General features: G+C 41.8%; 1 protein-coding gene across 2 annotated transcripts in view; it reads right to left on the bottom strand.

The window, feature by feature from the left end:
* Positions 1–23752, bottom strand: part of SLC24A3 (solute carrier family 24 member 3) — a 506080-nt gene extending 482328 nt beyond the window's left edge. The window contains exon 1 of one of the 2 annotated variants that reach the window (XM_019710723.3): positions 22628–23752. In XM_019710723.3, the coding sequence (XP_019566282.3) occupies positions 22628–23084 (457 nt within the window). In that variant the 5' untranslated portion in view covers positions 23085–23752. The remainder of the gene's footprint in view (positions 1–22627) is intronic. The other variant, XM_088789281.1, reaches the window with a different exon arrangement.
* Between the last annotated feature and the right edge of the window lie 417 nt (positions 23753–24169).

Below are 24169 nucleotides of genomic sequence, written 5' to 3'. Positions count from 1 at the left end.
CTAGGGTTTCCGTCTCTGTGCACCGACTGGAGACGTCCACACGTAGGGCAGGACTGGTGCAACCTCGTTACACGGTTTTTGAGGTTTAAGAGATAATAGATGTAAGAAATGAGTCATATAAGTACTTCTTGAGTAGAAAAATAGTCAAACAAGTAAGGACACTCACTGCTCAGCAGCCTTGAAATCAGTGGGGGTGAGTGTCCAGTGAAGAAACAACTCCAGGACCTCCTACACTGTCACACGTATTCCAGGCCAGTGACAGCTACAGCTGGATAAACAGAGAAAACCTCACAACACCCTCTACTGGGGAGGGATGATTACAACGTGTAGGCGAGTGTGGGGGAGGGGGATTGTCACCACATAATTAGTGTCTATAATTATTTACAGCGCTGTGGTGAACTCATCCATCAATGACTGATAACGAGAACCCCTGGACCTCTCCAAGCTCAGGGCAGACTCTCCAGGAAGAGGCCCTGAGCGCACCCTACTAGCGCCTCAGCACATCTCAATGCCCGCAGGCAGATCATCAAAGGCCTGGCTACCACTAGGACTAGGGGTCAAAGCCCAGAACAAACATCAAAATAAATACCACGTAACAGCAATGGTAGGTTTATCACTGATGCTGGTCCTCCTCACAATCCTTTCAGAAATAAGCCACTCACTGCATCATTTCTTTGCAGATACCAATGCCCTCCTGGCATTCTCTCCACCTGCAGCTCCTGAAATCAGCCGAGGTGCCATCCTAGGGAGACTGAGAGGAGAAGCCCAGGGTACAAAGGAGGATGGATGCCATCCCATATGGAAAGGATGCCCATCCTCCTGTGGGGACAGAGCCCCAGAAAGCAGTTTCCAGGCTCTCGGCCTCACATAGAAAGGTGCTGGCTCAGGTAGTAAATGGCCATCAACTGTGATTGGATGGCCATCAGCTGTGGATAGTTGGCCGTCAGCTGTAACCAGTGAGCCATTGGCCACTAATGTAACTGCTGTGGCTACGCTAGCAAAAAAATGGGGGCTAGCAAGAAGATGGCGGCTGAGCTAGCAAGAGCAGATTGCAGAGAGGCTGATGCCGCCAGAGAGAATATAGTGATATGACGCCCCTACTTATGGCTCCGTGGGTGTTCCTTTTTGGCCTCACCATATCCTGCGTTCTTATGTGGGGAGCGGGAGCAGAGACCTGACACCCTGCATGACAAATGGAGCAGCGAGCAGGGTCCTCCGCACGACACTCCCCCCCCCCCCCAAGCAGGTCTGCATTCCCCTCTCAATATCCTTACGCCCTCCACAGAGCAGCAATAACTTCCTGTGCACAGAAAGGTCTCTGTCTTGGTATTTCCAATGAAGCCCATTAGGTCTGTTGGAAGTAAATTCACTAAAGGAACAAACCATATGCTTGGGGTTTCTTCAAGTACAAAGGGGAAAAAAAAAATCAGAGCACCTGCCTGCTATCATGCTTATAGCAGTGCTTCTCAAACCTCTTCCACATGCAGTAAGAGACCTTGTTAGAACAAAGTTTCCTGGCTCCTATCCTCAAAGACTGACTGAGCAGGTTGGGGTGGCCCCATGATGAGCAAACTCACAGAGGAGGCCAAGTGATATTGATGTTACTGATCCAAAGATCTCGCTTTGAAAATCCCTGGCTTCTTCTACATGCAAGGATTTATGACACACAGGAGCAATGCATTGAGCTGTGCAATCTCAGTGGCTCTGTGAAACCAACAGAAAATCACATTCGTAAGAGTACTTCTCATGAAGCAAAAATTAATCATGATTCAGGGCATGCTCAGAAGCAAAACTATATTGGTCTGGCTGTAAATTAGCAGGAAGCAAATATCTACCAGGAGGCTAGTGATTTAAAATTAATGATAAAATTAGAGTTTTAGTGTTACCAATGTAAACCCAATGTAGCGTAAATGTTCACATTTTACAGATGAGAAAACTGAGAACAGAAATGAACACGCAGGTTAGTAGCAGGAATGGGACTAGAACCCATCTCCAGACTCACTATCCAGCACTCCTGTTATGGACAATATGAGCCAAGTTTCCTATCCATGAATATTTTCGTAGCAGAAATTATAAAGATGCAGGAGGATGGTGAAGTTTTACTGTCCTTTGTGGCGGAACAATACGGATCAGTCCTGCACAGTATCAACATAAAAGATTTCATTCCTGGTGTCTCCTAAAATAAACCCTCATTCTGTGCTGACACTCAGAATGTGCACTGGAAGAGAGCGCTCCCAGGCAAGCATACCTCTTATCTCCCCTTCCTCCTTCTTTCCCAATGGACTCAAAACAAAAACAAAAACAAAAAACAAACAAAAAAATAAAACACTGAAAAAACAAACACAAGTGTGAAAGAGCCATCAAGAGATACTATGGCACCCCAGAAGCCTTCAGGAGCACCCCTTTCCAGGGCAGCACAAGAAGTGTCCATTTATGGTTTTCTTGGCTCGAGATTGAAAGATGATGTTCTTGCCATCTTAGGCAAAACAACTGTCTAGATCTGCCTCGGGCTGGACATCCTTCTCCTCCCCGACTTAGGGCTGTTGTTTGTAATTCACTTAACACTGCTGGCCGGTACAATCAGAGGGAGCCCTGAGAGATCCCCTCCCCCACACCCAGACTTCTTATAGCTCTTGAAAACTTGAGTTAACGGTTAAAATTTTGTTTTTCCTTCTTATTTTGTTATCAGAGGAGCAGTCAGCATGTAGGAAAACTGAAGCAACTGTCAAGAAAAGATAAGAAAAACAAAACGTCTATCTGAAAAAGTGTAGGTCATCATGTGACATATTTTAAGCAGATGCCTTCGTCTGATACTCATCACCCTCTTGATGTGTTTTCCAACTTGGTGTTTCTTCTTTGCCATCAGTGTCCATTAACACTCTGCTTTTGCCCTCCAGTTGCTGTAGAGGTTCTGGGGATTTCTGAGGAGGAGTAATTTTAGGTAAAAATGCAATCTGAGGTTAAAGAGATAAAGTAGGGACACGATGCCAGGCAAAGCGTGCCTATGAATAAGTTAAACAAAAACTAAAAGTGAACAGGGCTGTACACAGAGCTCTGTCCACTTCACAGACAGCAGCAGTACCAGTTAGTCTGGACCTACCGTCACTACAAACACAGTAACCACTAGAGAGTTACAGTGACTTGTAACAGACTCATGCATAAAGTGCTTAATTAGCAGTAATCAAATATTTTAAATAACCTATAATATTTTAAGTAACCAACAATAAATTACTTATATATATTAATGGAATATCCTATATATTCAATGGAATGCCAACCAGCCTATGAAATTGTAACAAAACTGGTAATTTATGGCAATTATAAAAAAACTGAGTTATATTTATTTAAAATGTGTATTCATACATAAAGACACGTGTGCTCCAATGTTCACTGCAGCTTTGTTTACGGTGGCCAAGACATGGAAACAACCAAAATGTCCTTCGATAGATGAATGGATAAAGAAGTTGTGGTATATATACACAATGGAATACTATTCGGCGGTAAGAAAATATGATATAGGAACATTGTGACAACATGGATGGATCTTGAGAGTGTAATGCTGAGCGAAATAAGTCAGACAGAAAAAGCAGAGAACCATGTGATTTCACTGATATGTGGTATATAAACCAAAAACAACAAAAGAACAAGACAAACAAATGAGAAACAGAAACTCATAGACACAGACAATAGTTTAGTGGTTACCAGAGGGTAAGGGGGATCAAATATATGGTGATGGAAGGAGAACTGACTCTGGGTGGTGAACACACAATGGGATTTATAGATGATGTAATACAGAATTGTATACCTGAAATCTATGTAATTTTACTAACAATTGTCACCCCAATAAATTTAAAAAATAATTTAAAAAATGTGTTAAGTCATAAAAATGCAACATGGAACATTATATTGGGAAGTCAAAATGCAACATACAACATCATATTTATTTTCTGATGATCACTTTTTATGAGGATCAGACAGTGAGGAATACTTTCAAAAAATACTTTATACATATGACTAAACACTACAAAGAACACTGAAAATTAATATTTGATCTTGGAGGATGGCATAATTTTAACTCAATTTCTTCTTTCTTTTCATTTCTATTATTAATATAGTTGGTAATATTCCATAGAGGATGTAAATTAGGTTCCATTTAGTTGGTACAATGTCACCTGGGCAAAAAGTAATAATCCAACAAATATTTATGGAGCTTCTCCTCCACTGGCACTGGGCAGAAGGTAATAAACACAACCGATGAAGCTCGTGCTCCTGGGGAGCCGACCTGTTCACTGGAACAGGGTAACAGCAACACAACAAGAAAATGTATAGAACAACAAACAATGAGACAGTTGCTGCTCATAGAAACGCCTGTGTGGTGTGCACAGAGTCAATCACCCAGGACTTCCCATTCCCGCTTTTCAGAGTCATACCTTGGCCAATAAATGATTCGATGAGTGTATCTGTTTCCTATTGGTACTGTAATAAATTCCCATGAGCTTAGTGGCTTAAAACAACCCCAAATCTTAGTCTAGAAGTCCAAGTGCAAAAGGATTCTCACTGGGCTAAATTCAGTGTCAGCAGGGCTCTGTGCCTTCCAGAAGCCCTAAGGGAAAATCCATTTCCTTGTCTTTTCCAGCTCCTAAAGGCTGCCCACATTTCTTGGCTCATTGCCCCCTTCCATCTTTAAAGCCAGTAAATCCTACCACTCCAACCTCTCCTTCTGTCATCAGTCACTTCCCCGGCTGCCGCTCCTCCGTTCCCTCATTCTGACCCGTGACCTACAATGGGCCTACCCGGGTAACCCACGATAATCTCCCAACTCAGAGTCAGCTGATCAGCAACCTTAATTCCACCTACAACCTTGATTTCCCCTGGCCATGTGACACAACAGATTCCCAGGTTCCACAGATTAGGACGTGGACATCTCTGATGGGGTCTGGGTCATTATTCTGCAATGGGGTATCTTCTGTTGAACTCCCTGGCAGGAACTGTTCAATAATCTTTTCCACAGAGATGTTTATCACAGTGGAAGTACCACTGTCGACCTGTGAGACTCTGGACAAGTCACTTTATGAGGATAATACGTAATACCTAATCCATGATTCTGTGGAAATGATTATGTCAGGTAAATATATGAAAGAGGAGTGAACCTGAAAAACACAATGACCAGTTGGTTAATATTAGACAGATTTGGCTGTTCCTGAATCTGTCTATCCATGAATTAAATTTCTTCTTCTTTGTAACAAACTAAAAATGTCAAGCTAAACTCTGAGCATTCTGGGACACTATGGCAATTTACCAATGGCATGTGATACACCCTTTCCTGCATTCCCATCGAAAGAAATATAGAAATACATAAAAAGATGAAGAGTGCTGATAAGCCCTGAAACACAGAAGTGGAATATAACAGGTGGACCATGGGAGAACACACTGCTCCTCAGGTGTGAACTGCCATCTCAGAAACATGAATGTGTCTTTCCATCCAATCAGAGACCCCAATATCTAGAAATGCAACTCAATTCGGGAAGAGGGTACACTGCCTTCTAACAAAAAAGAGGAGAGGTGGAAAGAACCACAGAAAGGATACAAACTGGGGTGGTAAATTTTAATGTATACTGTTGCTAGATGGAAGAAACAGGAAGTACTATAAACTGATTGAAATTATATGACTAAAGGTCCATCTAAATATTTAAACTACCAAGTAGCAGGAGCAGGAGATCCTGTCTCAGGCAACCTGAGGCACCCTAGGCAACACAACATAAACAGAATTTGGCCAAGGACCATTAACACCAACCAAACCTTCAACTAAAGATATGCCAATAGTTACCTGAAACAGTGTGGATAGATGAGTGCTCTGGAGGGACAGGAGGGTCTGTTCACAGTGAAGGGGTTCACAACAGCCCTCTCCAAAATATGCTAGCTACTCTGGCAAGTGAGTTATTTTGACCTGAAGGCAATCAAGACCCCACAGGCTCACAGAGAGAAACTTTTACCTCTTTCCTAAAAAATTTAAATTAGGGGCCTTGCATATAATAAGCGTTATTACCAGAAATAACTTTTTATGCCCTATCTACAGGGCAAAGCAAACTCCTAATTACTGAACATCTGCTCTTCCTATCATCCTGCAATTACCTTCCTCCTTCCTAAGGTGCTTTCCTCATCCTTAGCTCAGAATGTCATATACACATCTTTTTCACTTTCTGTCCCTGAACCTCTCAGGTATGTGGGGTCTCTGGCTCTCTCATGTATGTGGCATTCCCATACATTCCCACGTAAGTAAATTTGGTTATTTTCTCTGTCTCATGTAGATTTAATTATTAGACCAGCTGAAAGAACCTAGGAGAACAGAGGAAAGTTTCTTCCTCCCTGTCATGCAGAGTGTCATGCAGGGTCTCAGTTCCCCCTCCCCACATAAGAACGCAAGACATGGTGAGGCCAAAAAGGAACACCCACGGAGCCATAGGTAGGGGAGTCATACCGCTATATTCTCGCTGGTGGCTGGGTTGGAGACACACGAAGTAGGATCCACACAAGCCACTATCCACCATCTACTTCTCTGCCTGCTAACCAGCCACCAGCGAGAATATAGTGGTATGACTTCCCTATCTACGGCTCTGTGGGTGTTCCATTTTGGCCTCACCATATCCTGCGTTCTCATGTGGGGAGCAGGAGCTGAGACCCCGCATGACACCCTGCATGACAAATGGCGCAGCAAGCAGGGTATGGTGCCGGGCAAAGCTTTCCGAAGGATGGTGGAACATTTTGTGTATGTGAAAGCTGTTTCGGGAGGCCAGTGAGGAGCGGTGCCAGGAACAGGAGGTGTGCTCTGCCTGGGAGACTCGAGCCTCCAGATGGCACACCACCCTCTTGGCCATAGAAGGCGTTGCCTTCCTTTTGGTAATCTGCTGCTGCCCTAGGCTCTGAGGGTTGAGGGCATCTGATGCCAAGCCCTCCACCCAATCAGATGCCTGGCACAGTGACCAGGATTCCGGCCAGGTAGAAATGGCGTCTAACTCTGGGCAGGAGGACATGTAGCCCCCATACAGTGTGTGGTACCAGGTAGCCACTGTTCTCAGGAGTTGGACCCCCGAGGAGGGATGGGAGGACATGGATGGCTCTCCGGCCAGCGTGGAGAGGGCCCTGCAGGTTCTAGCTGAGCAGTTGCCAGAGGAGGCGAAGGGTATAGCCGGCCATGTGGGCTGGATGTTCCTCACCACCTTGTGTCTAACATGGAGGACGCACTTAATGAAATAGCTCAGGTGCTGGATCAGCAGCCCCGGGGGGAGGCTATGGAGGAGATTCTCACCGTAGTGCATAACTCGGAGGAAGCGCTTGCTGGAATAGCCCAGGTGCGGGACCAGGCATCCTAGTGGGAGGCGTTGGAAGCTCAGATCCACCTGTTAGAGGAGGAGCCCCACAGTGGAGACTCTGAGGCAGAGGACAGGGCAAGTGGAGACAATGTATCTCCCAACCCCCAAGCTCAGCCCATCGTGCAGCAAAAGGTAAAGCATGAGCAAACTTTGGGCCCCGGGGGCGTTGCTGCCGGCAACCCAGCTGTGATTGAGTTCACAACCTACACCCCTTACACTCCCACTGAGTTGCAGGAGCTGGGGAGGCGGTACCAACGTTCTTATGTGGGGAGCGGGAGCCAAGACCCTGCATGACATGCTGCAGGACACTCCCCCACAACAGGCACACCCAGGTCCTGGATCTTCTCTTTCAAAGGTGGATAACCCAAAAACACTTTGAAAATTCTCTGCAACATAAAAATGAACAATACTGTACGTCCAAAAATAATTTATTACAGGAACTAGAAGTAAATTTTAGAAAAAATATATTTTATAATTTCAATGATACGCAAGAAAACATGGGCTATACGAAAGAAAAACTTTCTTAAAAGAACAGGAAGACCAAGATTACAATAAGAGATAGCTAATATGAAGGAGGATGAGATATGAAATGGTTAAAAACACAGAAATGCATGAATAACACCTAAAGGGAATAAAAGGCAGTAGAGCAGACCCAAAGCACTTAAAGTCAAATCATGGAGGACAAAAAACAAACAAACAAAAAACCAATCAGAGACTCTTGTAGAATGAAGAGGGAATGACAAAAAGAGGGAAATAATGAAAGAGTAGATAGATGATAGACATGGAAGACAGATAAATGGCTGTCTAAAGTACAAACAGTTCATGTTCTAAGAAAAACAACCAAAACAAATTAAAAACCACAATCAAAAGTCATATCCTCTGGACAAAATGGAAGAAAATTAGAAATTGGTATTTCAAAATATACACATAAAAGCACCCTGAATACTTAGACATTAAAAGTCACTCTTCTAAATAATTACACAAAAAATAAAACTACAATTACGAGACTATTTTAAAAATACAATAATGACTATATGACATTGTGAAACTTGTAGGTGAGTCATAAGCTACCCTTAAAGGCAAATGTATTATTAGCAAAAAAGAATAAAAATATATATAAAAAAAGCACTTAATTCAATATATTAGAAAACAAAGGAATCAAGAGAAGATTTTAAAGAACTGATACAGTTGTAGTTAATGACTCAGAAAATAGGGGGAAAAGCAAAATTGGTAGAGATAACACAAGAAACAGATCTTGCAAAAATAATAAAATAAGCCAAATACAGTCAAATTTGATCAAGGAAATAAGAGAAATACATAAGCTAGTAATGAGAAAATGTTACATAATCACAATTACAGAACAAGTTAAAATTTTTAAATGCAATGCATAATTTTGTTCATTTTGAAAATCTCAAGGAAACTGACATTTCCCTGGGAAAATAAATTATCTACACAGAAAAGCACAAATGAAAGAAATTGAAAAGTTTGTCCAAAATTACCTGCAAGAAGACTACAGGCCAGGCAGTACTACTGTAAGTGTTCTTCCGAATTTTAAAGTTATAGATCATTCCCATGCTTCATAAATATTCCACAGCATAGAAGAGCATGGAAATCATTTGTTTTGTAAAGTTAGTGTAATGCTAACAACAAAACCTGGTAAAACAGCTTTATGTCAATATCTGTCATGAATATAAAAGCAAAATTCTATGGGAACTACAAACAGATCAAATCCAACATCATATTGAAAGAAAAAATATATATCATGGCTATCTAGAGATTACTTCAGGAGCAGCTTAAAATGGATATTTAGTTACATTTCGTTAAACACTTCAATAAATGTTAATAAGGATTTGACCACATACAATATCTACGGCTGATTCAAAAGAAAAAAAAAGTTGGAAAACTAGCAATAAAAGGAAACTTCCACAGCATACGAAAAGTAACTGACTTAACCAACAGCCAACAGTAAAAGAAACTATTCAACTACAGCATGAATTTAAAAATTCCCTAAATTAGCAAAGTATTGGAAAATACAAGGTATTGTTTTATATACATTTGTTTTCATAATTATTTATGTAGTTTAAAACTGAAGAATAAAGTATAAGTCAAATTAAGAAAGAAATATTTAAGACTATATAAACAATAAAACAATAGCAACAATAAAGAATACGATTAACTTTTACAAACAAATACATAAGAGACAGGGAAATAATCATGAATCCTGATTTTTTTAAACCTTGGATCACATGAAGAAGCACATTTTGAATAAGAAGAATATGGTAACATCCCGTTTTTCCAGAAATGATTTATAGATTTGTCAAAACCCACAGGCATTTATGCAAAATTTGACAGAGATTCTAAAGTTCACCTGGAAGGATAAACGAGTAATAATAGCAAAAGATTTTTTTCCAAAACAAGAGGAGTCTTGGTCTATCAGATAATTAACAAGCTAATAAACTATAAAAATTAATTAATAGGTAAGTAGAACAAAACAGACGTCATAAAAACTGCTTCTATATATAAGAGAATAAACATGGAATAAAGGTGGTACCACAAATGTGCAGGTAAAGGAAAGATTCAATGAACAATTTAACTGTTAAACCTGTTAATCTGGTCAATTAAATCTTTATTTTATGTTAAAATAAATTCCAAATGGGTAGAGTTAAATTTTTAAAAATTAAACCATAAACATGGGATTATGCGGATTTAACATATACAGGATTATGTGGAATTAATGTATGATTGGGATCTTGGCTCTAAGAAGAAAATAATGAAAAAAATACAAGGGAAAAGAGATATAGTTTTGACCAGATAAAAATGAAAATCTTCTGTGTGCCAAAAAATAAAATAAATTGGCAAAACTTCTGAACTAGGATAAAAGATTTATATAGAGAATATAGCTCTTACAAATCATTAAGAAAAACACTCAACCCATTAAAAAAAAAATGGGAACAGACATGAATAAATTTTTCTCACAAGAAATATATATTACCAATAAACATTTTTTTAAACATTCAGCTCCACTAGTAAAGAAGAAAGGCTAACCAAAGCAATGAAATACCATCTCTCTGCAATCAAACTGAATTTAAAATATATAAAATAATCATAATTATTCAGTTTTGATAGAGAACAATAAATTGAGCACTCTCAAACACTGCTGTTAGAATCTCTAATTTATTCAGATTCCTGGAAAGGTATGTTAGCCTTTACAATGGGCATGGACTTTGAAAATGAAACAGTACTTCTAGGAATCCATCCTAAAGAAATTGTCAGACATTATCAAAGACTTCAGTATAAGAACATTCATCATAGTGAGGAATAGAAAATACCTAAAAAATATCCCAAATGGAGGCCTAAGTAAATAAATCATGATATAATCAGAGGATACAATGTAATAGTTAAGTCCATGGGATCTGGAATCAGACAGCCAGAGTTCAAATCCTACTTGGTCCAATAGAAATTTTGTGAGCTTGAGCAACTTACTTAAAGTCTTTATGTCTTATTTTTCTTTGATTGTAAAATGGAGATAATCAGATGTTATGGAGAATAAAGAAGTCAGTACAGGTAAAGTACTAACAGTACCTCAAGCAGGCTAAGTGTTCAACAAATGTCACATGCTATAATACTAAAAAAAAAAAAAGTCATTTTAATACTATTATTCTGCAGACAGTGAATATTTTTTAAGTTTGATGACATGGAGAAATGTTTATGATAAGTTGAAAAGCACAATCCACCAATTCTACACAATCTCTTCCAGAAAACAGAAGTGAATACTTCCCAATTCATTGTATGGAGCCAGCAAAAGGTAGTACAAGAAAAGAAAACTTTGAACAATACCCTAGGTGATCATAGATGCAAAAGTCCTCAACAAAATACAATCAATTCAAATTCAGGAAAACATCAAATGAAAAACACACCACGATCAACAGGGACTTATCCAGATTATGCAAGGCTGATTCTATATTCAAAAATCAATCCATATAATCCATCATATTAGCTGTCCAAAGAAGAAAAAACATGGGATTGTATCAACTGATGTCGGGAAAGCATCTGACAAACTTCAATATTCATCTGATAAAAATTCTCAGCAAATTAGGAATAGATGCAAACTTCCTCAACTTGATAAAACGATATCTATGAAAATCCTACAGCAAACATCATAATTAAAGTGAAGGACTGAAGGCTTTCCCTCTATGATCAGGGACAAGGATGGATGTCCACTCAAACTCAACATTGTACTGGAAGTCTTAGCAAATGCAATAAGATAAGAAAAAGAAATTTAAAACCCTGGATGTGAATGTTTATAGCAGCTCTATTCATAATTACCCAAAATAAAAATAACCCAAATGCTCTTCATTATGTAAATGTATAAGCACGCTGTTGTACATCTATAGGAATTCTACTTAACAATAAAAAGGAATGAACTACAAATACATGCAACAACTTAGATGACTCTGAGAGGCATTATGTTAAGTGAAAAAAGCCAGTGTCAAAAAATTACATACTGTAAAATTCCATTTGTATGACATTCTCAAAAAGACAAAACTATAGTGACAGAAAACAAATCAGGGGTTAGGGATGGGGGAGGGTGTGATTACAAAGGAATAGTCTGAGGGATTTGGGGGAGCATTGATTTCTGTCCTGTATCCTGTCAGTCAATTTTACTGTATGTTAATTTTTAAAAGAGGATCCAAGACATTATATATTTATAGTCATGCCCAAGTTTATTCAAAGTAGGTGCAATGAGTTTTCTTTCTGCACATACCCCAATAAACAGATGTGATTTCAAATGACCATACCATTAAATCCCTCTCAGAGGTCGTTACCATGAGGTTTCCAAAGCCTGGATTGTTAAAGCTCTAGGAAACTTTGCTTTTTTTGGAAGTTACATTCAGATCACAGACTAGAATTGCAACACCAGGAATTATAAAAACTTAAATCTTGTAAACTCAAAGGCCCCTAACAAGAAAAATGAATGGACACTAATTTTCAAAATGACTAATCATTCTCATGCTTATGTGAGGTGACTACCAAGGTAAAAAGTAAGTCAATGTTAATTTTCTCCTAAGACAAGCTAAGAGTGTCCTAAGAGCCAATAATTCTGAAAAAACAAAATTTCTTATTTGCTACAAGGAGTAGCTCACCCCAAAATTCCCTAATTTTCCCAATTTAGTGACTACACTGAATGCCGAATAATTCCCATCAAGATTCCAGCACTTCAGAAACATTTCAGAATTTAAAATAATTTCATCAAAAGTCTTTCTTCATTAAATATATGTCTAACCTTAACTTTTTACTGTTTTTTCCTTAAGTATTAAGTACAGAGTTAGAAAACCTGGGTTCTGGCCCCAATTCAAATTCTCTTTCACATCACTTTCCTCAGCCATAGAATCAGATGTTAAGATACAATGGACCCAAGATCTCCTCCATTTCTAATACTCTAGAAAATGAATCATGGTAAAAGTAATATTGCAGGGAGCATGGCTAAACTGTTTGAAAGAACAAATGACTGTAATAAACTATTTTTATGGAGCATTTATTCAGAAATATTGTGCAAATGACAGAAAAAAATATTCATTAGAGAAATGACTAACTAGCCATGCATGACATTTATCTCCCACTTAGCTCAGGTTACCATACCTGAAAGCAATAAAATGGCAATAATTGAGAAAACTCTCCATGTCCTAATTTCACTAATATAGATTGACCTCACACTCATTTCTCACCCCCAACTTATAAGCGGTTTTTTGTGTACAACAACATTATTGATGCTGGAATTTTTCTTAATTCTAAAAGTTATAGTTTTTAAATTAACTTTATTTCGGAATAGGTGATAAGAGTTACTAAACTTGACCATTCCTTTTGTACAAAAGGGTATGTGGGCTGTGTGTGTTTATAAACGGGCAACAGATATTTTTGATGTTGGATCTGTCCAATATTTTGACTGTAGTGGTTATGGAAACCTACACAGGTAATGAATTATACAGAACTTAACATACACACACATAAACACACACACACACACACACACACGTATAAATGAAATGGGAAATCTGAATAAGGTTAGTGGATTGCATCAATTTCACTACCCTGGTTATATACTAGACTTTGCAAAATATTACCATTGGAGGCAACTGGGTAAAACATACAAGGGATCTCTCTGCATTAGTGCTTATAATTGCATATGAATATACAACAGCCTCAATACAAATTTCAATTGAAAACAAGGATATGGTGAAAACTATACTTTCCCTCACCCCTGATCATTAGTCCTCCCAGCAGGCAACAACTCTTACCAGTTTCATGTGTATATGAGCTAAAAGAGAGAAAGGAGGAAGAAATGGTAGAAGGGAGGGAAGAAGACTTAAATAACTTGGAATGATCCTGGAATGCATCAAAATTAATTGTTCAGCTCTTTCAAACTCATAGTTGTCCTTGAGACAATATCTTGAGCCTAGGAGAGTGTTTCTGCTGAATAATTCCCCCTCACCCCAGCTTCCTCTCCCACTGGATTCCCAGAACTAACCAGGTCTTTTCCCTCAATACAGGACACTAGGTGACCCTTCACTAGGAAATATGACCACCCTCTGATAAAGAACTAAAACTAGATATGGACCACAGCCAAATGACATGGCCCAGTCAGATCACCTTACAGACACACAATCAATAGACCCTCCTCCTTGCAGCTTCCAATCATTGTTTAAAAGGCATCACTTTAATATGAATACACACCAAGGATCACTTGACATTCGAAGAAAGCACGTAATATGAAAAACAAAACAAAGCAAATAGAAAACAGCTACTTGGAGAAACAGAGTCCATACAAATGAAAGAAAAATTCAAAGACACTATTAATGTACTTAGAGATATAAGAGATGATGTTGCATCATTGAAGCAGAACAGGATGCTATTAAAAATAACTTCCAGAGGAAATCAGAGCTCTTGGAAATAAAAAATATGACAGCAGAAATTAAAAGCTCAGTATAAGAATTGGAAGATATAGTTAAAAAAAACTACAGAAGTTAGAGCCAAAGGATGAGAAAAAAATAGGAAAGAAGAGATAAGAAATCAGGAAGTCAAACATCCAAATAACAGACAATCCAGAAAGAGAGAAGAGAAAACTTAAGACGGAAAGAATCATAAAAGACAAGTTCCCAGATCTGAAGGACATAGCTTCCAGTATAAAAGAACTAGGTAAGTAGCCAGGAAAATGCATGAAAACAGAACCACATCACTCAGGTAAATGTGGTATGACTGAACATATGGAGCAAAACAAAGAGCATACATGCCCTTAGAGGGGAAAAAAACACATTTCACAGACACATACACACACAAACACACACACTAGAATAGCATCAACTTCTCAGAGGCGACACTGGATGCCAGAAGACAATAGAACAATGACTTCAAATTCTGAGGGGAAAAACAAGGTGTTCTGAAATTCTTGACCCAGCGTGTCTTCTTCTAAGTGTGGGGTTAGAATGGGTATATTTTCAAACCCACAAACCTTTGTTTTGTTATTTCCACACCCCTGTCTTAAGAGGTACCTAGGGTGTGTGATCCACAAAAATGTAAACCGCAAATGAAGAAATAAACCAAGAAAGACACATACATGGGTTCCAGGAAAACAGGGCTTTCAACATAGGGAGCAGAGTGCTGGGGGGGTGGGGGGGAACATTCAGAAGGAAGCTGAAGGAAGAGCTCAAGATGACAGCTGGGTAGCAGATTTAACAAGCAACCTCTCCAGGCTAGACCAGGCCAGAAGAATCTGGTAATGATTTCTGCATAAAGTGAACTGGATAGAATTTCAAATGACATTGTATATGTGAAGAGGAGATGAAGGCAACTACAGGAAAGTTTGGGCTTCAATCAGTGGTAAAGGCTTAGAAAACTAAGCAGATCAACATTAATTCACGTTCAAGATTGAAAAATTAAGCCCACAGTATTTCACAACTCAGGTACAAAGACCACTGCATGGCATGATAAGGTAAACACTGACCATTGATCTAACCCAATGGTGTCCAGTCTTGGCTGCACATTGGAGCCATATGCCTCACTTTAAAAAATTCCCAATGCCCAGGGTACACTCCTGAGCATTACATCAGAATCTCTGGTGGGTAGTCCTCAGAAATGAATAAGGTTTCAAGTTAACCCAGGGTGATTACAATCTGCAGAGAAGATTTAGACTCACGGAGCGAACCAAAGATAAAATTTTCACCCTCCTGTATACTACTCACAGATTTTTATTATAAGCTACAACTGCTTATAATCTTGGCTTTGAACAGTTCACTATATTCCACATAGAAGTCCTACCAGTAAAGTCAAAAGGCCAAAAATGAATGTTTCATATTCTTGTTTAATAATGGTGCTATTAACTTCTTGGTGTCAACTTTTGGCACCCCTTTCTCCTGGTCGCCCATGTCCCTCCTCACCCATTTTGTTCTTTCATCAAAGTCCTACTCAAGATTCATGCTTGTTACTTCTTGTACTCCACACATAGTGATTGGCTCACTAGAGTGAAAATAAATGACTTATTAAGGTCAAATAATGCAGAAGGACAAAAGGGAAAATGAGGAAAAAAAAAGTTGCAAAATGTGAAATTTCCCTAAATTAAGTCACTGGTGAGCTTGCTTTATTTGTTCATCCTCTTCTAGAAACAGTGATTGACAAGCAAGGACTAATGGATAGATTTCATGATTTAAATAAGTAACTTGTATTGGTTTGGACAGCTCCAGAAATGACAAAGACCTTTCTCCTGTTCCCTGGAACTGCCACCTAATCTCTAAACTCTAGAGTTCAAAGGGCCATGACCAACATGCCCCATGGTCACAAATGGGTCCAGGTAAACTGAGTTTCTATCCAAGTCTCAAATATCTACATATTGCCATTCTAATCCTTCCTTCTCCCTTTCTATATGTCAATCTCATTAAAAGGCCAAGGCTTCATTTCGGGTCTGTACCTAAAACATGATCATCTTATTGCAGTCTCCCATGGTGCTTGGGGTACCAACCTGCCTGCCCATCTGCAGTATGAGAGAAGCTGTGTCTCCTGCACCTTTTCCCACACTTGATATTTTCATATGTTTTCTTTTTTGCCAATCTGATACTGAAAAGTGGTATTTCATCATTTTAAAATTTAGATTTCCCTGATTACTATTAAGGCTGAGGATGTTTAGTTATGTCTTGGCCATTTGCAACTGCTTCTTTGTGAATTGCCTCCTGTATCTTTTGCCCATTTTTCTATGAGTTTGCCTTTTTGTCCCATGCTTTACCAACCTAAATTCCTTTTATTTTCCAGGTCCCAGGACCACCAACATCTCTTCCACGCCTGTATATTTTTCATTCATGTCTCTCATAATGCTTGAAAATTAGTCATCCAATGTCTCTCTTCCCACTCAAGTCTGAGCACCATGAGGACAATATTCTGAGTATTCGTCTCAGACTCTGCTATCACCCCAGCAACTAGCAAAAACCCACAGGTGTTTATGGAATGAATGAACAAAGGTCCATGTGTCTCATACCAGTGGGGTGCAGGAAGGAACTCACTCAAAGGGTGCCACTGAAGAGAGTTTCATAAATGGGCCATTCACAAAGGTGAAGGAAGAGCTGTGGAAACTAATGGGCGACAGGGAAGCCCCCAGGACTTGCAACAATGAGGCGAAGCACCACCCCAAGTCGGAAGAGGATGAGGAGAGATGGAAGGTGGACCCTGTAAAACCTGTAGCCATAGGGGAGAGTCTGGGAGATCTCGTCCAAGTCTGAGAAACTATGACTCAGTGATTACAACTGCCTGGATGGTGCCCATCACCACTTCACTCATGCAAAATCTTCCTCCACTTGAATCCTTAATACTTCAAATTCTAAATCCTATAGAATAATGCCACATTTGAAACCGCTGCAAATGATAAACAAAAATCACTGCCAAACAAGTTCTACAGAAACTGAAGGCAAGAAAAGGCCAGAAAAACTCGAATTACCTTCCTGGCAGAATCACCCATTTGTTATGTTACTTCAGGGATGTTTCTGAACTCCCATACCTCAGTTTCTCCATTATAAAAATCTGTATACTCTTATTTCCCCAAAAAATTATTTCACTCAAGGAAAAGAAATCTTCTTAAAGAAAAATAGAGTTCCCAAAATCCTGTCCTATCAGCCAACTTCCACCAGGCCTTGGAATTCTCAGCAAATGGCTGGTTTTGCAATTCTTTTGGCTTTGCCAACCCTCCAGGGTAAAAAAATCTTCCCACAAGGATTGGAGGTTTGCAAGTAGAGGAAATATCTGAGAAAAATCTGGGTTGATGAGCAGCTAAGAAAAGCCAGGAGGAAAGAGACACATCTATATATATTTAAGCAGAAAATAGAAAAGGTTGGAAAGCAATGTGTTTCTAAAATACTACTTCTATGAAAGCAACCTTCTGTTACTCCCAGTTGACTGAAAAAGGCAGTGTGATTCCCATATACTATTCATGTCCTCCTAGGCCCAGGCTAGGGAGGACAGCAGCATGCACCTCTGATGCAGGTAGCCTTGGATTCAAATCCTGCCACTTAATGAAGTGACATTGGGCAAGGCACTCACCTTTCTGAAACGCAGTGTTAGCCCATGAAAAATGAGTAACATTGAATTTGCTGGATTGGACTCTGAATTATAAATCATGAAAACAAAGTATGTGCCAGCCAGTGGGCTCCTAATACACAGCAGTTAGTTTTTATCACAAATTCTGTAGTTTGGAAACCAAAAGAGCTTCTTTACTTAACAAATGTCTTTTGAGCATGTACTATGGGCTAGGTGGCAGAGGTCACAAAGGTGAACAAAGTTCACAGGGTCCCTGATCTCCTGGAGCTTATAATCTGGTGAAGAGGAGATCTTACTCAAATCATAACGAAAGAAATACATAATTTCCAACTGTGATAAATGCCATGAGGGAAAATGGAGTCTGCTCAGAGAGCAAAATGGGGTACCTAGTCTGGTCAGAAAGATCTTGGGACAGAAAGTGAAGGACAAAGGATTAATTAGCTATAATGGTGACAGTAGGAGCAGCACGTGCTAGAGGCCAGAAGAAGTATAGCTCTTCTGAAAAGCAGAAGAAAGGCCAGATTGGTGAAGCATGGAAAGGGGAGGGAAGATAAAGTTGGAGAATCTGGCAAGGCCTCCCTGTAAACCATAAGAGGGATCGAAAGATATTGGTCATGGTCCTCTGAGAATAAGAAACCACAAAGCTAAAGATGGGTTCTCAGATCTGTAATTGACATTTGCAATTCAAATCTCCACGACAGACCTCTTTTCAAATACCACCTCTGGACACCACACCAGTTAAAATGAGTAGCAATGTTTTCATGATTGGAAGGTATTTCAAAAATTACATATACATACCACACACGTATACATAAATGTATAATATATATTATGTATAACGTATGCATATATATTATATATGTAATACATATATTCCATTTACCACCTTGGGAAATGTTTATAATCACTCCTAAGTTATTACCCCTTTGAATCCCTGGTTTTCCGAAGACAGCCACAATATCTTTCATTGCACGTGCTCTCCTTAAAATGCACCGACACTCCTCTAGTAAATGGTGACATCTTGTTCCCTCTCCTTGAACTTGGGCTGACATCTCTCACTGCCTTGACCAACAGAAAGTGGTGAAAGTGATTCTATGTGACTTCTGAGGCTAAGACATAAAAATACCAGGCACTTCCACCTTGTTCTCTTATAACTCAGCTGCCATGATCTGAGGAAGTTCAAACCAAGACAGGCCACATTATAGGTTTTCTGGTAACAGCCTGGTTGAGGGTCCAGCCAACCCCCGACATGGGAGTGATGCTGTCACCAGATGATTGTAGACCCAGCTGTCAAGTCACCTAGCCTTTCAATCTTGCCAGCTGAGGCCCCAGACATAATGGAGCAGAGACAAGCCATACTCCACTACGCTTTGTCCAAATTCCTGGCCCAAAGTATCCATGAACAAAAAAATAATTGTTTTACATCACTACGTTTTAGGGCGCAGTAACAACAACTGGGACAGAAAGTATCTAAAAGTATGTGTGTGTGTGTGTGTATGTGTGTGTGTGTGAGTAAAAGCATATAGCTATATATGTACGTATGTATGTATGTATAATTTTTCTTATTCACTATTCACCTCCCTAGGAACCTTCTAGAGGGGATGTTTACTCCTGAATCAAAACCCCTGGGCTTTATCCACACCACTTTCCTTACTTCAAATAAAAATTAAACCACTCAAAACATACAAAAGTAATCTATCCTCATTTCAAAAATTAAAAGAAAATCCTCATTAGCAAATCTGACAACTTATTTTCAATTGGATTTGAAAACAGAGATAAAAAATGAGATCTTCATCAGCAACTACTAAATAGGGCACCCAAGGCTGTTTCCTTCTCTGCTGTTGAAGGTTCAAGCATCTGCAAAGAACATTTGCAGATAAAATAAGGCAATACCTATAAAGTGTACTTGGCACAGTGCCTACCACTTAAGAGCCCACCAAGTTCCACTTATTATTTTTGTTGTTGTTGTTGTGAGAATTAACATTTTTCTTGATTCTAGAGCTGACCCTTCCTGACCTAAATTTAACAATGCTCCTGTTCCATCTCAGCAGAAAGAAATCTATACTGAGTTTGGTTAGATGTCAAGAAAAGGATCTCAGATTCCATATGACTAGAAATATTATACATTATGCAACATAACTGCCACACAACTCTGTTTTTGTTTGGAAAACAAACAAACAAACAAACAGAAAAAACACCTGTCCTCTTAATTAAAAAGAAAAAAGAAAAATCAATATGTTTTAGAAGAGAGGTTTCTGAGAAGGTACACTTAATCACTGTATTTCTTTCAAGGTGAATAAAAATATTACTTTTGATCATTATGAATGTATCCTCTATGTGGTTATATAAATATTACAAAGCTGTACCCACATGGTGACATGAATACTAGGGAACAGAAGTGGGATCAAAGAGCCAGGTAAACTCAAGTTGGTTTCTTCCTCTAATTCCTCCATTGCTGTGTGACCTTAAGCAAATCACTCAGCCTCCCTAAGTCACAGCATCTTTAAAACAAGGCTAAATTCCAAACTTCTCATCCATACTGAAAGGACCTTGAGTAGCCCCAAATTTCCAGCATAAGAGTCACTATTCAAATGCATAAAGATGCTAAACAACAACCTGCACCAAGCAAAAATATCATTTGCAGATTCACACACATTAATATCTTTTAAATTTTCTCGGAAAACCTGTGCCTTGCTGCGAAATATTACTGTGCATCACATAATGAAATTATCAATATCTAGTGGAAGAAACAGAGATTCGACATAGAATTGCTACTAGCATGGCATTTGGAGGAAATAAATGGAAGTTGGACACCATCCTCTTACCATCTGGCTTTTATTGTTATCTTTGGCTATTAGGGTGGGGATTGTCTTAAGTCCTACATTTATGGGAAAAAGAGAGGGAAAAAGAGAATATGAATGGTTGGAAGAAGAGAGATCAACGGAAGGAATGGGGAAAGGGCTGTGCTGTGGAACTAAATCTGAGTCAGTAGCATCTGAACACAAATGTCACTGTTAGGGAAACCATTTCAAAATGACATTCTAGTCACCATGTTTCTAGTTTGCAGAGTGTCTGACACTCCCTTCCCGTCCCCCTCCCCGTACATCCCAGCTTTCCCGCAGGCCCAGGCAGCCCCCTGCCACTGACGAACTTAATTGTATGGGTCACATTGTCCATCCTGAAAAATGTCTTTTATATTCTGGAAAGTGGTGGGAACTCTATGACTCATAGAGCCCCAACATGCAAGACAAATGGGCAGCATGTGACTTGGAATGGCCCTTTCCAAAGGTGGCATGAAGTACAGACTGGCTCACTCATAGAAATTGAGATTTAAAGGGGGTTCATGAAAACCCTCTTGGTAGAACTGGAAGGTCTGACTCTGCCTTGGGATAGAGATTCAGCTTCCCTCACCCAGGGCACAGCCCCCTTCCTGATGTCTGTCCCCATCGCCAGATGATCTGGGATTCAGATTCAGGAGCAATGGTGATAGCCGTGGAGTCTTAACAGCTCCACTGAAGACCAGACCAGAATCTCATATTACCATATATGATGAAGTCTGTCAAGAGGTCTGCTAAGACCTGAACCAAGATGGACCATCTGCTTTCCCCATGAAGCGCAAGACCAATTTGGGGGCAATCCCTTTAATTGATGGCACCTTTAAAAATATTTTACCATCAGTATCAAAATGCCTTTATTCTGCACTTCATAACACCTTGTATTAGAGCTACGTCTTTCTTAACACCAAAGCATATATTTGTAACTGCTTTTTCTCACAATCATTTATATGGCTATTTTCCCAGGAACCATACCACTTGAACGGCCAGGACATAAAACCATTTTACAACAGTTATTCTCCCAAGTCTTTTTCCTCTGTTTTTTAGACAGCTGCACCCCAGAGTCCAAATTGCTTTCAGTGGACAACTGTTCTGAGCACATTTCTCCACAAGAAAGTTCAAGAAAGGCCAAGGACAAAGATAAAACAAAAGTTGTGGGTTGTGCAGGTGGACCCACTGCAGGGCACCATCGGAGCAGAGTGTAGAGTGATGGGCAGTCCAGTCCAAGGCATTTTTTCCAGCACTTCAAGTCCACGAAACGGATCAGTCTTGCCAGTGACTGGTCAGTTTAAGAGAACAAGTCCATTCCTAAACTCTAACCAGGTGGCCAACACTTTTTTCCTATCCGAAATTCCTAGCACCTGTTCTGGAAAAGCGGGTATGGAGCTTTCTACCTGGTTCATGCTGCCTGTTCTACATGGAGAACTATGTGTTCACCGGTCAACCGGGCGTCTTCTTGCCCTCAAGCCAAAGAGTGTACAGGTGGTTACCTGCACAGGTACCAAATTTACCAAGACAACTTTATTACTGTCCTTGAGGGACTTGCTTAGGGTAACAGTCCCCACCACCACAACTACCAGTCCCTCCAGCTTGTGAGGAAAAAGGGCAGAGCCAAGAAGCACAAGTAAGGGTTCCCAGGGCTAGCCAGGCACCCCAGCATGCTAGCCACTTCTCGCTGCGCGGTCCTCGCCTTCAGGGCCCCCTCTGCCCGAGCCCCTCCGAGGGGCAGTGGGAGTACTCGTGCCCGGCACTTCCACCTGCCGGCCCAGCCCGCTCTCCCCGTGCCCAGCCCAGGGAGCACCGAGCTACCCGAGCCGCAGCGCCCACTCGGGGCAGGCAGCGAGCACTCACCATTATGCTCTTGCATGTTCGACAGCGACCAGACTAGCAGCGCCACCAAGGCCAGGAAGCAGAGCTGGCTCAGCAGAAGATCCCTCCGGCGACTCCGGCGACGCTCGCGGTCCTCCTCCTCGGGCGACGGCATCCTCGGGAGGCAGGGCAGCGGCCCCAGCGGGGGCCCAGGCGAGCTTTGGCCGCTCCGGTTGCGAGCCGCCGCGGCGGGTAACGCGGCGGGAGGCAGCCCTGCGCTCTGCAGCCACGCGTCCTCGCTGCGCTCCCGCTCGGCCGCCGCCGCCGCCGCCTCCTTTTCCTCTTCCTCCCCGCTGCCGGTCTTCTTCTCGTTTTGGTCCTCGTCGTCGCTATCGCTCAGTCCCTCCTCTCCCTCCTCCTCCTCCTCCTCCTCCTCCTCGCCTCGGGCCCGCGCCGCCACCTCCCGGCGCTCAGGGTCCCTCTCTTCCTCGCGCGCCATGGCTCCCACGCTCGGCGTCCGCGCTCGGCCTCGGGCGGCGGCGCGGCGGGAGCGGCGGGGGCGGCCGGGAGGCGGGGGCGGCGGCGGCCGAGGAGGAGGAGGAGCAGGGACGGACCGGCGGGCGGAGGGCCCGCCGCTGGCCAACTCCGCCGGCTGGCGAGGCCACCCGGGCTGGCTCCGGCCTCGCTGGCTGCAGGAGCGCGTCGCCGGGTCGCCAGCCTACTTCATGGTCCGCGCTCGGGGAACCGGGCCCGAGCGGGGCCCGAGCGCGCTGGGAGCACGGCGCGAGGCGGGAGCACGGAGGGCGCAGCTCCCCGCAGCCTGCAGCGAGCAGCCGCTCCTGCGCGGGTGGGGGGCAGTGCGGGGACGTAGCCCAACGCTGGCCAGCACCGCGCAGAGGGGGCGCGTGGGGAGGAGACTGAGCTGGGGAGGAAGCCCCATGCGCAAGTCTTCAATCGTTTGGTGCCAGGGGGGAGGGGGACGGCGCACGAGGCCCCCTCTCGGGAAACACACGCCGCCAAAAGGCGGATCTCCAGGAAGATGGATTCACCCGAAACTTTCGGAGAAACGCAGGGCCTCGTCAACTTCCTCCCCACCCTCTACCCAGAGAGCGGGCGCCGCGAGCGCCCTTAATTGCGAGTGCCCAACCACCGGTCTCGCCTCCTCCTAAAGGCCTCCTGGGTTTTCCTCCGCCCCCTTGTGGGGATCCCCCTACGCGCCAGGCTAGGGACCTGGAACCGAACTCCCCAGAGGTTTTTGGCTCACTAGGGGTGTATTGGCTCCCCGCTCTGGCCCAGGCTTGCACTTTTCTTCCTGATCATTCTGGACCAAGCTGGATGCTCTGGCTAAGGGAAGGGGAGCAACTGGCACTGTCCCTGGGTGAGGCGGCCTGAAGGTCCCTGGCCAATCTTGGGAAGAGGCTCCTGGGCTCCAGGTCTTCAACAGGGAGCATTAGCCTTCCCCTAACTCTGAGGTCAGAGCCCTACTGCCCTCATTCCCCTGCTTCTAGTTCTGCTCCCACCTTCACCTACTGAAGGTGTTGATTGTCCTAGAGCCTGACTGGGCCCACAGCCTTGCAGAAGGTG

The sequence above is a fragment of the Rhinolophus sinicus genome, chromosome 13 (genome assembly GCF_057876585.1).
Source record: "Rhinolophus sinicus isolate RSI-liver-muscle chromosome 13, RSI-T2T, whole genome shotgun sequence".
Lineage (NCBI taxonomy): Eukaryota > Metazoa > Chordata > Mammalia > Chiroptera > Rhinolophidae > Rhinolophus > Rhinolophus sinicus.
Note: the sequence above shows the minus strand (reverse complement) of the source record. Positions and strands in the feature narration are given on the sequence as shown.